The sequence below is a fragment of the Perognathus longimembris genome, chromosome 21 (assembly GCF_023159225.1).
Source record: "Perognathus longimembris pacificus isolate PPM17 chromosome 21, ASM2315922v1, whole genome shotgun sequence".
Taxonomy (NCBI): domain Eukaryota; kingdom Metazoa; phylum Chordata; class Mammalia; order Rodentia; family Heteromyidae; genus Perognathus; species Perognathus longimembris.
This window is the reverse complement of record NC_063181.1, coordinates 6,148,951-6,165,416: the sequence shown is the minus strand read 5'-3', so window position 1 is coordinate 6,165,416 and position 16,466 is coordinate 6,148,951. Positions and strand designations below refer to the sequence as shown.

Here is a 16,466-nt window from a genome sequence, read left to right as displayed (position 1 = left end):
CCAAATAGAAGCTGTAAACGTGTGAGGATAAATATGACAATCACTTGTTTAGCTGTAACAATTTTAGAGAGTTTTTTTTGGCATGCCTAAAGGTAGAAGTTTTTGTGGATGAGTAAAAAGCAGCTCAATGTTTATACTGTTCATCTCAGCTTTTTGTTGTTTTTTACTAAGTCTTAGGTGACATTATGCATCTCTTATAATATTGGCATGTTTCTACCCCATCGCGTGCCGGTGGGTGAGGCAGGGGTACAAGTTTGCCCCCCTTGGGGCAGGGGTGCGAGAGCAGAGTGTGTCACACAATGACTTGTGGCTAACTTTACAGGGATACCATCGTCATGTTTTTGTGGGCTGACCAGAAGATGCTCTATATTTTGGTTAGAAGGTGGCATTCACACTCGCTTTCTGATACCATTTTCCATTTGTAAAGTGTAAATTTTATCCACGAAGGTGTTTAAAGATCCACACACCACCGGGGTCCTGCTGTGTTCCTCTGCTGAAGACAAAGGGTAACCACGGGGCCCGTGGCGGGGTGTCCCTTCAAGGGAAGCCTGGGTTGAGAGCCGGATTTTAAAACTCAGTTCCTAAAAGAAGCTGTTGCCAACCATGAAGTTCATCCTTCCTAACAGGCAAACCAGGCGCGCATTTCCTTCTTTTCCCTTTCCTTCCTTTTCCATTCTACTCTTTTCTTTTCCTTTCCTCTCCTCCTCCGACCCCTCCCTCACTAGGGATTTGAACTCAGGGCTGGGCAAGCACTCTACTACTTGAGCACACTCCCAGTCCTTTTGCTCTTTTTGCCTTTTTCTCTTTTCTTTTTCTCAAAGAGGATTTTGAACTCTTGCCCACAAAAGTTTTGGTCTACAATTCCCCTCCCTTGCCCCCTGGGTAACTGGGAGTGCAGTCATGTCCGCCATCTTGGCCATATTCACTTTTCCCCCAGATGCCTGTCTGTACCCATACCTGGTAGAGCTGTTTTGGGACATGCAGAGAGTCCAACAGTGTCTAAAGTTCAGCCAGCTTCTCAGTGCCAAAATCCAAGTTCTGCACTCAAAGCCAAGGACCTATCTATCCTACCAATACGAAGACATTGTCCAGAACAATGGCTAAGAAAGCAGCCATATTCACAATCCAAACACAGCCTACCGCAGAATCCAAATATACAGGCAAACTCATATTCCACTGCAACGTAGGAAAGGGTTTGTCTTCTAGAAAAATTTAAGAGAAGGAATACTGTGTGGCAGGGAAGGAAAGCAAGTTTGTGAGTCAGGACCTTCACTTGGAAGGTCACGTCATTATTCTAACTTGCTTTGAAAGTCTTGGAGGAAGATATGTAAATTGAGGAAGTTGGACACAGAAATGGTCAGTTTTGGAACAGTGATTCTTGTCAGAAATTACATAAAAAAACATAACCTCTATTTTAAATTCTTATTGTGGAGTGACAGGCATATTTGAAATTTTTAGACATCCTTATCGTCAGTAACAATCTGAGTTAATAAGGTCTGTCAAAATTTGGTATATATAAATCATAAAGAAACACAGTCCTCAAGTTCTGGAGAAAGTGGGGTGGGATGTCCCATCAGAAAAAAATGGGGGTTCTGTCAAACATGTTGTGAACCCCTACTTTAGGCAGCTCTTTGGTGATCAATCCGTGTGCATGCAACGCCAAACACCAGCACAAACTCATCCCGGGGCCCGCCATACTCGAAAAGAAGTGCCAGCCAGCAGTCTGCATTTCAAAATACTAGAAATGCTCTGGATTCCACAATAGAGTTCTAGAAGAGGGTAAGCAGTTTAAGAAAGGCCATTCTTGGCCACGTCGCCAAAAGGTGATGAGGTAAAAAGCCTCCGTCTTAGCGCCCACCCAACCTCTTGATCACGAAATACAAGCTAGAAGAAGCTTTCCTTCTCAATTCAGAACTGCTCAGTCATTACTTTGTAAAAAAGCAAGCCTCACTCTGCCATCTTGTTTTTTTTTTTTTTTTTTTTTTTTGGTTCATGATGTTCAGGCCCACAAGCTCCAGAAGGTTCCATGGTCTCACTCTGAGACCAGTGTCCTTTACTCTTAGCTTAGGGGACATGGACCAGCCGTCAGCCCCAGGAACCAGAGGTAAGTCTCCCGGTCCAGTGTCGCCCGTACAGAGCCACTGGGCCTATGGGAAATGGTGGCGTGTGAAAGCTCATTCCTACAGCGGTGTGTCAGCATCCCTGGCACCGTTTTACAGCTCTTCTTGCTAGATCCTCTCTTCACCCGTGTCACGTGTGGCTGCCGGCGGGGCTACCTTGAAAGGAAAATCCCCTCACTCCCATCGAGAAGGAGCTCCAAACTTAGAATGTGTGCTCAAAAGAGTCACGAGGAAACCATGGGCCTAGAGTGATCGTCTTTTGGGTTGTGTATGGAATTCTGTTTCCCGTGGTACTTTCCATGGAAAGGGTCTGTCGTGGAAGGCAGGCTTAGAAGGATGGCCGGGGTGGGGGCGGGGGCGGGGTTCAGCTGCAGGGACATGCTGTCTACAGTCACTGTGATGGTTGGGAAACATCCCGCCCCTTCCTCAGGTCCCACGTCTACCTGGCCCGGTGCAGCCGCTCTCCATCCCCACACACAGTGTGATGGGCCTCCTACCAGGAAGGTTGACCTGGTATTCCAAGTAGGAAGAGTGTGTGTGTGTGTGTGTGTGTGTGTGTGTGTGTGTGTGTGTGTGTGCACGTGGTAACCTGACATCCTTCTTCCCTCTGACCTATCCCATCCTCTAGACTTCCTCCCCGTTTTCACTGAGGGAGATGGTGTGAATCTTAATGGTGGGAACTTGGTGGTGTTCGCCAAGGCTGGGGGTCGAGGGCCCCACACAGCAGCAGACCTGCAGAAAGCTTTTACTTCTCACCCGGGCTGTGGTACAGGCAGATTGGTCCTTGGGCACTGTAATCCTAGCAGATCCATGGGGCAGGGAAGAGAACTTCCATTCGCAGACCCCGTCGGTCTTGGAGATCTTATAGAAGGTCTCTCCGGATCCCACGGGGATGCGAACCATGTCCTTGGGCTGCCCTTCCGGGGCATGGCTGGGGGCGTGCAGGGTGTAGCCCAGCGTGTGCTTGGAAGACTGCCTTCTACGCAGACACTGGATTCTTAAGACGTTCTGGAAGGCCTTTTTGAATTCTTGACTGGAGCACGGGTAGATGATGGGGTTGATACAGCTGTTTAGGTATCCGAGCCAAAATACGATTTTAAAGACTGTTTCTGAGGGCTTGAACTCAGGGAAGAAAGACCCTGAAAGAAAACACAGAATTGAGCATGTTTATCTGCAAGCCAGTAGGTCCACCGGGGAGGAAAACAAGCATAAACATCTTTAAAAACCTCCAAATGATTGCAGGTGCATCTGGACCTCTAGCGTTTGCTGGCCCGACAATTCTTACTTGGTTTGTGTCCCTCATCCACCTCGGCCATCAATGGCGGCCTCGGGCTAGCTCCCGCTCAGCAACGCAACATCACTTGATTTCTCAAAGATGGAAAATGACCTCTGGACTGAGTAGACTATATAAAGTGTCCTGCCTGAATTGTAAAACAAGTTGGAATACGTTCAAAGAATCCTCATTTCAATTTGGTGACTTGAAAACAGTCATTTAGTCTGTGACTCAGTGCTATGCACATGCAGCCAAAATGTTTGCATTTGTTCCCTCCTGAAAGTTGTACGTGTGTGTGTGTGTGTGTGTGTGCAAGCGCACACGTGCGCATGCGCGCCAATCTTACAGATTGAACTCAGGGCCTGTGAGCTGTCCTTGAGCATTTTTGCTTAAGACTAGCATTCTATCACTCGGGCCGTAGCTCCACTTCGACTTTTTGGGCAGATAATTACCGAGTCTCATGGATTTTCCTGCCAAGGCTGCCAGTCTTTGAATACAATGCGTCTTGATCTAGGTCACCCCTTTTATCAATTTCCCTCATTCCTCCAACCCTGGCCCTTCCCTCAATTTCCTTAATTTTATAGGCTCTGTGTGGAGTTTTATGGTGGCCTTTTACCCGCTTCCTCCCGGTGATGAGCGCTTTCCACGCATTGCAGTTACCTCCAGTGATATTAAGAGTGACGTGACTTGTATTTTACAAAAAGAGAAAGTGCCAACTCAGGAGGCTGGAAAGCTCAGCTAAAGTTACTCATATGGTCTCTGGTAGGGCTGGGATTCATATTAGGCAGTCTGATTTCAGGGCCTCAGTTTTTTCATGGGATCTGAAAATATATAGAATAATACATACAGAGGAATGCTTTCTGAATCAGTTCCAGTTGGACTTTTAGTGCATGTGCTACCGAGGAGAGTACAGAAAGTAGTCAATTTTACAGCTACAGGTGCTAGGTGAGTATGGCCAACTCCAGGGAAGATTTGCCTCCCATTACAACGCCTATATACTATCCAGCACTTCTTTGTACCAGGGCCAGCTGTGTGATTATGAGAATCTGTTTCACAATGCCCACCTTTCCCTATGCTTAATGACCCCAGGCATGGATGAGCCGGGTATAGCAAAAACCAGCTTGTCTGGAGATTTCATTTCCAAATAAATCATCAAGACGGGGGAGAGTATTTCCCTTATTTGAAGAATTTTACTGAGCAACAACAAAATACATGAGCTATGAATGTGAATGCTATTACAGAGAGCCAAGAGTCCTGAAATTTCCCAGGATTCCTTCAAGGACACTCTCTCGGCTTACAGAGTCCAGCCCTGTGCTCCTAAGTCTCACCATTTCCATGTGGCTATCTGCCTCTCATTCCCCCTCCTCTTCCCTCATGCCCCATTCCTTAAGTCCAGAGCCAGGGCGCTCTCTTTCCTGGGATCCTCAAGCTACATACACACTGCCAGAAGTAAAGGAAGTTCTTCCCTTGTTTACGTGCCCCACTTGAAACAACCATCAGCCTTCCACGAAGCTGAGGCACAGAGTGAGAAAGAGTCAACGAGTTTACACTTTCAACAAACTGTAGAGCACTCTTGGCTAGTTTGCAAGAACACCCCGCAGTATATGCCGGTGGAGAACTGACATATTAAGGTTGGGTTGGAAAATTCGTCTCCAGCTTCAATCTTTCAGGGATATTTGCTTGCTAATCCAAGAACATATTTGGACATTGGCTTTTCAGATGGTGAGTGGGAGATACTTCCAGGCCAAAGACCTTCCCATAAACAGCACCACTCGGTTTATTCCCACTAAGGGTGGGACAACATCCAGACACGTCTAAACCTAGTACAGATTCGTTCACTCCCAGTCTGATGACTCCAGGGGCATCTGTCAGAGGGGATCCGCTTTTGCTTGGAAATCTCTTCCTTCTCTGGGAGCCAAATGGCTTAGCCAGGCGGAGGATTTCGAATGATATTTCCTTTAGACATTTTCCAAAGTGGGAGAAGAGACAGCAAAGGGCTGGTTTCTCCCGTTGATGTGCCTCTCATCTCCCATCCTCAGCCTGTCTTTTTCAGATGTGTTTTCTTCTCTTTGGAAGGGAAGCTGGAGCTGGAGTCAGGCTTGGCAAAGATCTGCAACTGCCCCATTCCTGTCAGAGTCCCTCATCCTGCCGTCTCCCTCGCTGTCCAAACTTGCCTAGCTCAGGGTCATCGAGAGAACTCAGTCCCCCACAACTTCTGTTGCTTCTTATATCTGTCTGTTCTCTCTCTGTGTGTCTCTCTGTCTCTTTCTCCCCCTCCCTCTCTCTGTCTTACAGTGGTGGGATTTTAATGGGCTTTGTGTTTGGTAAGTGGGTGTTTTATCATTGGAGCCACACACCCAGTCTTGCTTCCATTGTTCTTGCTTCTTGCTTTCATTGTTAGAAAGAAATAAGGTCTTGAAATGAGAATGGCCAAGAGACATATGAAAAAGTGCTCTACATCACTGGCCATAAAAGAAATGCAAATCAAAACAACACTGAGATTCCACCTCACCCCAGTAAGAATGTCCTTTATCAAGAAAACTAACAATAATAAAGGTTGGAGGGGATGTGGCCAAAGGGAACCCTACTTCATTGTTGGTGGGAATGTAAACTGGTTCAGCCACCCTGGCAAGCGGTATGGAGATTCCTCAGAAGGCTAAACATAGAGCTTCCCTATGACCCAGCAGCCCCATTTTTGGGCATCTACCAAAAGACCACAAACAAGAACACACTAAAGCCACCAGCACAACAATGTTCATCGCAGCACAATTTGTCTTTGCTAAAATATGGAACCAACCTAGATGCCCCTCAGTAGATGAATGGATCAGGAAAATATGGTACATATACACAATGGAATTATATGCCTCTATCCGAAAGAATGACATTGCCTTATTTGTAAGAAAATGGAAGGACTTGGAAAAAATTATACTAAGTGAAGTGAGCCAGACCCAAAGAAATATGGACTCTATGATCTCCCTCATAGGTAATAATTAGCACAGATTTAGGCTAGTCACAGCAGAGGATCACAAGAGCCTAATAGCTATGTCCTTATGAATGCATAAGATAATGCTAAGTGAAATGAACTTCATGTTATGGAAACGACTGTTATATCGCTGTTGTAATTACTTTCAACATGCCATGTGAAACTGTAGCTTCTATCGTTGATGATCCTCTTGTATCCCCTTCCTGTGGTTGTACCTGCACTATCTTATCTATATCTTATCTGAGTACATTGGAAACTGTATATACTGGTATTAGAACTAGGAAAGTGAAAGGGAATATCAAAATCGAGAGACAAAGGATAAAAAGACAAACAACTACAAAACAATACTTGCAAAACTGTTTGGTGTAAACCAACTGAACAACTCATGGGGGGAGAAAGAAAGGGGGAGGGAGGGAGGGGGGAATGAGGGAGGAGGTAACAAACAGTACAAGAAATGTACCCAAGGCCTAACGTATGAAACTGTAACCTCTCTGTACATTATTTTGACAATAAATAAGAAAAAAAAATAAGGTCTTTCATGTATGCCCAGGCCAGGCTGGAGAGGACCCTCCTGTTCACACTTTCCATGGACCACATCCAGCCTTTTCCTGGTAGAGGTGGGAGTCTCTTGGAATTTTTGGTCTGGGCTGTCTTTGAACTGTGATTCTACTGATCTTTGCCTTCAGCATGTTTAGGATTCCAGGAGGGAGATGCTATGTTCAGCCAATCCCTCACTCCTTGACACTGATGATACTTTTTAGTGTGGGAAGACAGCAGAAGCATGCTACGACCATTCCTCTATCCACCCGGGCACGGAAGACCAAAAGCAAAGGCAGCAGAAGGAAGGAGGACAGATGCCCTCACTCCATCAGTGGGGAATAAGTTCCAGTTGAGTAGTTCCAGGTTGCTCACTCTGAAATTCTTGAACCCAGCACAATGGTACCTGAAAGGCTTGCCCAGGTCCCGTGGAGCCCCTGATCTCCTGGCTCTCACTACCAGCTGAATGAGTGACGGGGTCTCCTTGTCTTCTGTTTCTGTCTTACCACGTATTCTGTGACTTTCCTTCTCTGCCTTGAAGCCGTCGGTTCTTGCTTCACTCCCGCACCCCGCTTCCCCTCTGCAGTGTGGTTCCTTTGTGCATTGGTTCTTTCCAGTCCCCTGGTTTTCTCTTTGTGTCACTCTGCCTTTTCGTTCTTGATTTGTCATGTGATATTTAGTAGTCCAGTTTTTGTCGTTATACTTCCTAAGAAGAGGCCGATTTCCGAGCTCCCTCCATGAGAATAGGGGCTCCTGTTTCTCTTCTCACCAAGCTGAGTTTTACTTCTCAACAATCTCTGCCTAGACTCTGCCTGAAAAGGAGCCAATGGCTCCCGGCTTAATTTCCTGAACATGCTTGTAGGTCAGGTCATCCTTTGCATGTGAATTTGCCTAATTTAATTCTTGGACTTTGGAAAAATCCCCAAGTCCCTGGAGGAACTTTCCTTCACTGAGTTTTTCCTTCTGTTCTTTAGTTGCTGCAGAACTTGGGAGTCTTTCTAAACTTTCCCAAACTGGCCAGATGGACGTGGTAAAGCAGGTGTTCAAGACTGACCACCACCGATAGTTTCCTCACCTTTGGAAATTCAGATCCTTCTCTTCCAAGGTAGAAGCTTCTAAATTCCAAGGAGAAATGGAAACGGGTGATTTCAAATGATATCTCTACATGGAGGCCATTTGCTTTCTCATTTTGATCTGGGGTTTATCTACTGGGCTTATGGAGGTGATATTAGGATTTATTTTAGCAAAGTCTGAGTCATTACAGTCCAACTTTAGTTATAAAGTAACAACATTGTTTTCCCTCTCTGACACTGTTAAAAAACATGTGCTTATTTATTTATTGCAAGTGTTGGTCTCCTTTGTGAGTTTGCTATATCCACAAGACTAGAAATGGAATTATCTAATTCCAGCTTGGCACCAGTAATTAGGGAGCCTCTTTTAAGTTAAAAAATTTCTTTCAGAATCAGGGTGACTCTCAGAATGGAAGCAGAAAACCCAGTCAATCTTCTAGCCTCCCAGGGTCTGGGCTTCCTTTACTTATGTGAAAACTTGACAAGTCTCTTTAATGACCCCTCTGAGAGTCCTCGGCTTGTGATTCAACTCCAGTGAGTTGGAGTCGTAAATATCTAAGCTGTGAATGAAGACTGGCGAGATCTGATAGATCCCCTTTATAAATAAAGCTGACTCAATGGCTCTCTCACAACAAAGTCAGGACCAGCTTAGAACCTGTCATCTCACTCATTTCCACCCCCAGCCTTTGTGGGTCATTGAGCAACCCTACGCTGGCATGGCAAGTGTTCATGGGACACTATGTCCGAGTGTCGTGCGATGGCAACAGGCTTTGCCCATTACCGAAGGAGAAGGAAGGTGGTATCATTAACTGCTTTATTTAACAAGCCAGAATGTACTGTTCAGGCTTGTCAGCAGCACATCACATTCTGAAAATTAGTGTTTAAATGACTTTAGAGAACATGGACTCCGAAGGGGAAGCAAAAATCACTCTAAAGGGGAGAAAATCACTCTTAATTGTTTCTCATTGTTTGGCCAGTGGTCTCTTCAGCTAGTGAACAAAGGAGAGAAACAGCTGTTACACAAGGAAGCACCAAGCTTTGTACCAAGGAGCTCCAGTGCCAAGCAAGCTTCAGGCTATACCACTGAAACCCCAGAGAAAAGCTGTGGGCATCACAGGACAAGAACAGACTCCGTTTCTTATCCTCTTGGGGTCAACCGGATGACCTGCAAGTTTGGCTGAGCTGCGGTGACCCGACAGTGCCTTCTTGGGGTCACGCAAGGCCTCCAGTAGGCCGTTCTCAGTCAGCCAGACATCTCTGTGGTAGCTGCCTAGAATTTTCCCTAAGAATGCTGGCTATCGTGAATGGAAGCCCTGGTCTCACGACTCAAGAGCCCTAGCTGGACTTCCTGTGAAACTGAGTCCAAGTCTTTGCATGTGAGGGTATTTCCTGGGGAGAAATCTGTAACTCGGTGGGCTTCTCACCGTGGCCTGGGGTGATGGCGAACAGGGCGAGGCCTGGTTCTCAGCTGGTGCAGACAAGCAGCATCTGCAGCTGCTCACTCTGCGCGGCCTCTCTGTCTGCCCGAGCACGCCCAGCGTACAGACAGGGCCAGCGGGCGCCCGCAGTGCCTCTCCGGAAAGCTCTCTCCTTCTGTTGTTTCACTGGGGCCTGGAGCCGCACAGTGCATGTCTCAGGCTCCCTTGAGAGTCAGTGTGTGGGGTCTTTCCTGAACTTTCTGATCAGAAGCGTGAAGACCAGACAAGGGGAGGCCCAGCAGAGGGGCGGGCGCGAGGGCAGGTGCAGAACGCGTGCGGTGTGGAAACACGGCATCCAAGGGGGGCAGGTCGGGGCCTGTGGGGCCTGCCCGTGTGCGGTAGAGGACCGCCCCCAGTTCTCGCGGTGGGGGTGTGGCGTAGGGCCACCGTTGTGACGTCACGGTTCCTGACAACCCAGGCGAGGCAAGCGCCACGTGGGGAGACGTGAAGTCACCCTCCATACTTCTGCTAGAGGCGCGGCACTCCTCAGGGTCTCCCGGCGAGCCTAGGACACTCAGCATAGGGGTAACGCGATCCCAGGGTAGCCACGTGGCTCGTGCCTCGCACACTAGCCCCCTGCAAGGGCCGCAAGACTGCAGTTCAAAGCCATCCCCTACCAAAAGTTCGTGACTGGTTCTGCCTCATTCAGCCGGGCGTGGTACCACGAGCGAGTCGGTCGTGCGGCTTGGTGAGAGGCTACAGATAGGAGGATCACAACTCGAGGCAGGCGCTGGGCCACGCGGCAAGATCCCGTCCCAACGGTAACTCAAGTGTTTCTTTTAAAGGGCTGGTGGGGGGCGTCAAGTGGCAGGGCGTTCACAAGTGCGAGGTCCAGAGAACAACCGCAGGACCACCATGGCGACAACAACAACAGGGTTGTCTCACTGGCCAACAAAGTCCCCTTGGAAAGGAGGGACGTGTCTGCCCCATACTTGTACTGAGCCAGAGCCACACAGTAGCTTGAGGAACGGCAGGGCCCGCTGCATGGATCCCTGGAGAACGTGTCTTCCCTAGAGGATTTCCTCGTGGGGAAGAAATAATTCGAAAGGTGCAAGGATAGAATCATTTCCCCCTCAGGAGGCTGAGGACACAGCTAGCAGTAGACGTCTTCAAGTTCTCTTATGGGCCGCTTCCTTAGAAGGGTGTCTCTCTCAGCCCTTAGCTTATTTTTCAAATACTGTTGTTCTTCTTAGTGTCACCTTCGTCTCAAATACCTTTTCATCTCCACACCAAAGGTTCCTGGACCACCCAGCTTCCGGAAGCACAGTCCTCCCCCCCATGCTGCCTTCTAGGGCACCAATCAGCCTTTGCACCCTCTTCTCGTCCCCTTTTCCTACCCACCGAATAACGGCTACTTTTACCAATAGCCCCTGCTCCTGCCTTCTTCGCTTGTCTTAGTTACTTTTTGTCCTCAAAGGCAGAACATTTTGTCCTTTCATTTCACTGCCATCTCCTCCACACCTTCGACTGGGCTCCTGGCAATCCAACTGTATGAACACCATCAAACTCTATGACTGCAGTCTTTTTAAAGGCACATACCACTTGTGGAATCCAGCTCCTGCTCCAACAACTCACAGCTGTAAATACGGTCTGAAACTGAGGAGAGCCCACCCCGGCTCACATTCCTAAAGTTTATCTTCCACAGCTTCACGATACTCCTATTTCCATGAAAATAAGACCACCCGCCACAGAATTTTATATGGCTAAGTCGCAGGCACTTCATAAAATGATTACTCCCGGTACTTATAAAAAGATATTTTACAGAGTCCCCCGGGGGAGGACTGAAGCGTGTAATTAAGATATGAGAGCTGTCATCTTGTCTCATGTTTGTGGGACCTGAGCCCTTGACCAAACACCATCAATCCAAAGCGGTGACATCAACAACCAAACTCGGTCTTCCAAGAAGGAAGTGCGGGGCTTCGGGCCTTCTGCGGGGACCAAGCCCTTTGCGTTGGGCCGGAAGGCCCCCGTGAGTCCGAGTCTGGATTCTTGCCAGTCAAGTCATGGGTTTGCTGGCTGGTGTTTGTGTAAGAAAAAGGGTGAAGGCGGCCGAGGCAAAGGGACTTTTAGTGCTGTCCTGCTGTGTGCCACGCCTAGTCCATGCCCCCTGGACAAGTTCCCTACTTGGAAACAACATGCCAGGCCACTGGGTCATTCAGAGACAATGTCTCCTGACCTCCAGCAGGAGCGGCCGGCTCTGTGGAGGGCGGGAATCTGCGGACCCACACCTCCCAACTCCTGGACACAAGCCTCCCCTAGCTGGACCCGAGGACTTGTGTGAGTTCCGCCATTTCTCTCCAGCCCTGTCTGGAGGTGACCAGCCTCGGCTCCAACTAGACTAGACCTCTGTCAAATGCGGCTGGTATCCTCACAGAAACAGCAGATCTAGCCAGGAATTTTAATAGCTCACTGTACAAATCAAAGACGCCATTTTGGAATCTAAAAATGTGATTTCTCAGTGGTGGGGGTGGGGAGGGAGTCACCAATTTAAAAAATACTGAAAAATTCTTTTGTGGGTCAAGGAATTCTATATTTGAATGTAACCTCACATTTGATCATGAACAATGTTACACATGGACAGAGATTTCTATTTGGAAAACAGAATTGAGAATCATAGCTCCGAAAACATTTTAGATCATCACCCTGAAGCCTAACTCTACCTGATATAAAACGAATTGCTTAAAACCTACCGCTGTCCCTCTCTACCTCCTGGCTGCTGTCCGCTGAATGGCTCTGCTCTGTATCCTCCCCTGACCTGCCGGACCGGGATCTATGAAACTGTGAGCCACAAGCAATCCTTCCTCCCTTTTTTTTTTTGCCAGTCCTGGGGCTTGGACTCAGGGCCTGAGCACTGTCCCTGGCTTCTTCTTGCTCAAGGCTAGCACTCTGCCGCTTGAGCCGCAGCGCCACTTCTGGCCGTTTTCCATGTATGTGGTGCTGGGGAATCGAACCAAGAGCTTCATGTGTAGGAGGCAAGCACTCTTGCCACTAGGCCATATCCCCAGGCCCCTCCCTTCAAATGGTTTCTCTGAGGCACTTGTCACAGCATTGAAAAAGATGTCTACCACGGAGGTCAGTCTTGGTGTCTTCTTCTTGACACTTTCAAAGGACCTGGCCTATTGGATTCAAGTGTCTCTCCATGTCTCCCCACCTCCACCACTGCCATAACCCGCCACCTCACTATACCAGTCTCCAGGAGGAGTTCCTCATAGGGCCTCTTACAGATTACTTTGCCCTCCCTTCTCCAGGATGGATCACAAGTCCAATTTGGTGACAGCTCTCTTAACGCACCTATTAGTTCTTTGTGTCCTGGAGCCCCTCTGTTTTCTCAAGAAATTGGCTATATACATGATTTCTTCCTATCAAAGCCTTCCCTTTGAGTGGCAATATCTATAACTATATCTCCATCCATCCATCCATCCATCCATCCATCTACATGCCTGATTCCTTCCTGTCAAATCTGGCCCTTTGAGTGGCAGTATCATAGCAATGATTATATCTTAAACAACTGGGATTGTATTTATATCACATGCTTTTTCTGACCAACATTTTTTTTTCATTTTCAAATCACTGACATTCTTCTATTTCATTTTTAATTCAGAACATATTTTTTTATGACAGCATTTCATCATCTGAGTACAGCAAAATTTATTTATCTTCCTTTGCTGATTTGAACATATTGAGTCTTTCCAAGTTTTCTGTTATAAATAACTATGAAATAAACATTTGTGTGGCTAGATTTGGAGGTACATTTTGGAATATTTTTTTTTCAAGATAAATTCTTGGAAAATGAATTCTAGGTCATATGACATAAATTTTTGACAAGTATTTGAATCCTTATTTCTAAATTTCTCTTTGTTGAGGCGACTTCAATTTACATTTCTGCCTGCAACGAAATGCACTGGCACTTCAGCTGTGACAATAGCAGTAAATGACAAGGAGATTCACTAGGTACCAGAATTCTAGATTGTTGTATACAGTGACTGATGGTTCTATGTTGATCAATGACACACTTGCCAATAAGAGATGCAGTTAACAAATCGTATGGACCAAACGATAGGAACTATAAAAAAGAAAAAAGGTTCATAGAAAATCTGGCTAATCTATGTTGAAGTGAATGACTACAGTGTACACACAACAAATTATCTACCTATATTTATTCAGTTGAAGAATAAACTGAACTTGCAATGACCTGAGACTTGGAAATTCTGAAAATGATAATCATATGTGAGAAACCAAAGTTGAACTTTCTGGCAGAGCCTCCAATAAGCTCTGCCCCGACAGGGAGGAAGTGACGCTCATTATGCTAGGTGAGTTAAAAAAGGACCGCAACCTTTAAACAAAAGAAGCTAGCAGCAATGGATGAGAAAGTAGAAAGTCATTAGGATTAAGTAGCGCATTTAAGCTGACTCACCGCAAAGCCCCTACCTTTCCTGTCCAATAAGCCTGAGCAAAGCTGTCGGGGGGCGGGGCGGGGGGGGGGAAGCATTCCCGCTTCTCCCGCCCCCAGTACTGAGAAAGGAAGTACTGCCAAGTACCAAGAAGGGCAAAGTCCCTTCAGGAGAAGATTGCAAATCATCGGAGGGATCTCCGTAAATTTGAAGAGATGAGCTAGGTCTCGGTCAAGAAGGAGCAGAAAATTTATCCTCAGGAATTGTGGCATCCAAGCTTTATATTCATGTGACACGCATATTTTTCAGAATCCTCAAGTATGCCATAAGCTTCCTAGTAGTACTGGGATTTGAATTCAGAGCTTCATGTGTACTAGGTGATTATTCTACCCCGTGAAGCCATGCTTCCAGCCTGTTTGATCTTACTTTTCAGATCCGGGCTCAAGCTTTCCGTCTGGGATAGCTCTCAAACTGTGGTCTTTGTGCCTATGCCTGCCATGTTTCTGGGATACTAGACATGAACCGCTGTGCCTGGCTTGTTTATCGAGATGTGGTCTCCATATGCTTTTGTTCAGGTTGGCCAAAATTGCCATTCTGTAGATCTCCATTTCCTAACCAGTTAGGATTACATCATGGCCTTACTTGGTTTTGAATAAAACAATACTGTCTCCCTATTGATTGATCATGTAAAATACATTAACATTGTTACATTATTCTCTTTATTTGTATATTGGATAATTTCTATAATAATTGAAAAGAACGATAGCATGTCAGATAAACTAATCACTTAAGATGTTTTGTTGCCTTTGTTTACCTTTCCAAGTTTCTTAAAACTTTCTTTAAGTCTTTAACTCATGAAATGGTGAGACTTGGCCCCCTGGGCTCATAAGTTATGGGTCAAGAATAGTAGAAACCCACCTGTCAATCACAACACACAATGCCAGGATGGAGGTCCTGGAAATGAGTTGGAGGCGGTTGGATTTGATATCATGATTTTTGGGAGGTCTTTGCAATGTGTGCTCTCAGGAAACTTTGGATATGGCCAGATTGAAAGGCAGATCCATTCAGGACAAACATGTGAGGTCTTCTCACTCACTGAGCAACTATTGATAGAGATGAGGCTAGAATCAAGCGAGCAACGAAGAGAAGCATATTAGAGCATCTCCACCTGCAAGGTGGAAAAGAAATTCATAATAAAACCAAGGCCTTATCTGTCTTGGTGTCTCTCATTTTCATCCCCTCTTGAGTATAATGGAATGTTTCAGAGATGGCAAGACATGATTTATTGTAACATATCAAACTCCAGAAGCAGGTATGAGGACTTTGCTGTCTTTTCTAGCCAGACATTAAAGACATTTGAAAGCATGTCATTTATTATTTTTTGTTGGTCTTGAACTCAGGGCCCAGGCACTTCCTTGAGCTCATTTTGTTGAAGGCCATCTCCCTACCACTTGAGCGACAGTGCTACTTCTGAAAAAAAAAAAGGTTTTAAAATTGCTACTTTTAAATTTGGAAAATAAAGTTTCATTTCACACAAATGTTGTGTACCTTAATACCTAGGGAGTCGATTACTATTATTATTGTATTTATCATGATTATTCTTAAAGAAATTAAAAAAAAACTTACAAAGCTTTCTCAGGGTTTACATGTTATAGGATAAGTATGACACACACAGGTCACAGTGTCCAAGGTTTAGAAGGGTTTTTGTTTTTAGTTTGAAGGAGGCAGTGCGGCACGAGAGTCCTAGTCTGAGAATCACCATCGGATGTATTTGTTAAGGCTGTGGGAAGAAGGATTCAAGAGCAATTTCAAAGCAAATGTGGTCCAGATATGGTGGCCACTTCAGGTAATAATGACTAAGCACTCACTGTGTCCGTAGAACTGAAGAGGAAGGATAAGGACATTTCAAGTCGGCAAGCTAGCTGTCTGTTTGACTTAGTCAGGTGCAAATTGTCTTCACTGACCAATGAACCTGTCTTGAGATTCCAGAGATGCTCAAAGCTGTCTTCTCTTTCTGCGGGTTGGATGGGAGAGATTCTACACTTCTCCTGCCCAGAAAGCACCGCTTTCTTACCCCATACAGAAAGAACATTGCTTTGTTGCTATTTTTTTGAGTACTGGGGATTAAACCTAGGACCTGGCACATGGTAGGCAAACTCTCTACCATACGGACCTTCGTTTCTATTTTTTGTTGTTTGTCTTTGAGATAAGGTGTAGTGAACTTTGCCTGGGCTAGCCTCAAAATTCTTCTGCCTCCAGCTCTGGTGGAGCTGGTATTCTAGGCACGAAGCATTGCACTCAGCAAGAACAGGCTTAGAAAGGATTCCCACTACATTACACAGATCTAAATAGATGATTCCCTGGCTTATACTCATCAAAAGTTAATGTTCGCTCTCTCCTGCTTATTCTCATTTACTTTTTGTTCAAACGACATTTTTCATTCCCAAATTATTTTTCCAGGCAGAGAGAATTATGTAGTTATCTTGACATGCCGTTAAATATGCATGCAATAACTCATTGGAGTCTCATGAAAAATAGAACTAGAACAGTATCTGTCAGTAAGAGACAAGCTTTATAAACTACAAGAGCGTTCACACGGAAGACACTTTGAGAG

At 46.0% G+C, this 16,466-nt stretch overlaps 1 protein-coding gene across 2 annotated transcripts in view; it reads right to left on the bottom strand.

Moving 5' to 3' along the window:
- Adra1a (adrenoceptor alpha 1A) overlaps positions 1 to 16,466 on the bottom strand; it is a 67,473-nt gene that overhangs the window by 3,576 nt on the left and 47,431 nt on the right. The window contains exon 2 of one of the 2 annotated variants that reach the window (XM_048330822.1): positions 2,877 to 3,259. In XM_048330822.1, the coding sequence (XP_048186779.1) occupies positions 2,877 to 3,259 (383 nt within the window). Of the gene's footprint in view, positions 1 to 2,414; positions 3,260 to 16,466 lie in introns of those variants that run through there. The other variant, XM_048330821.1, reaches the window with a different exon arrangement.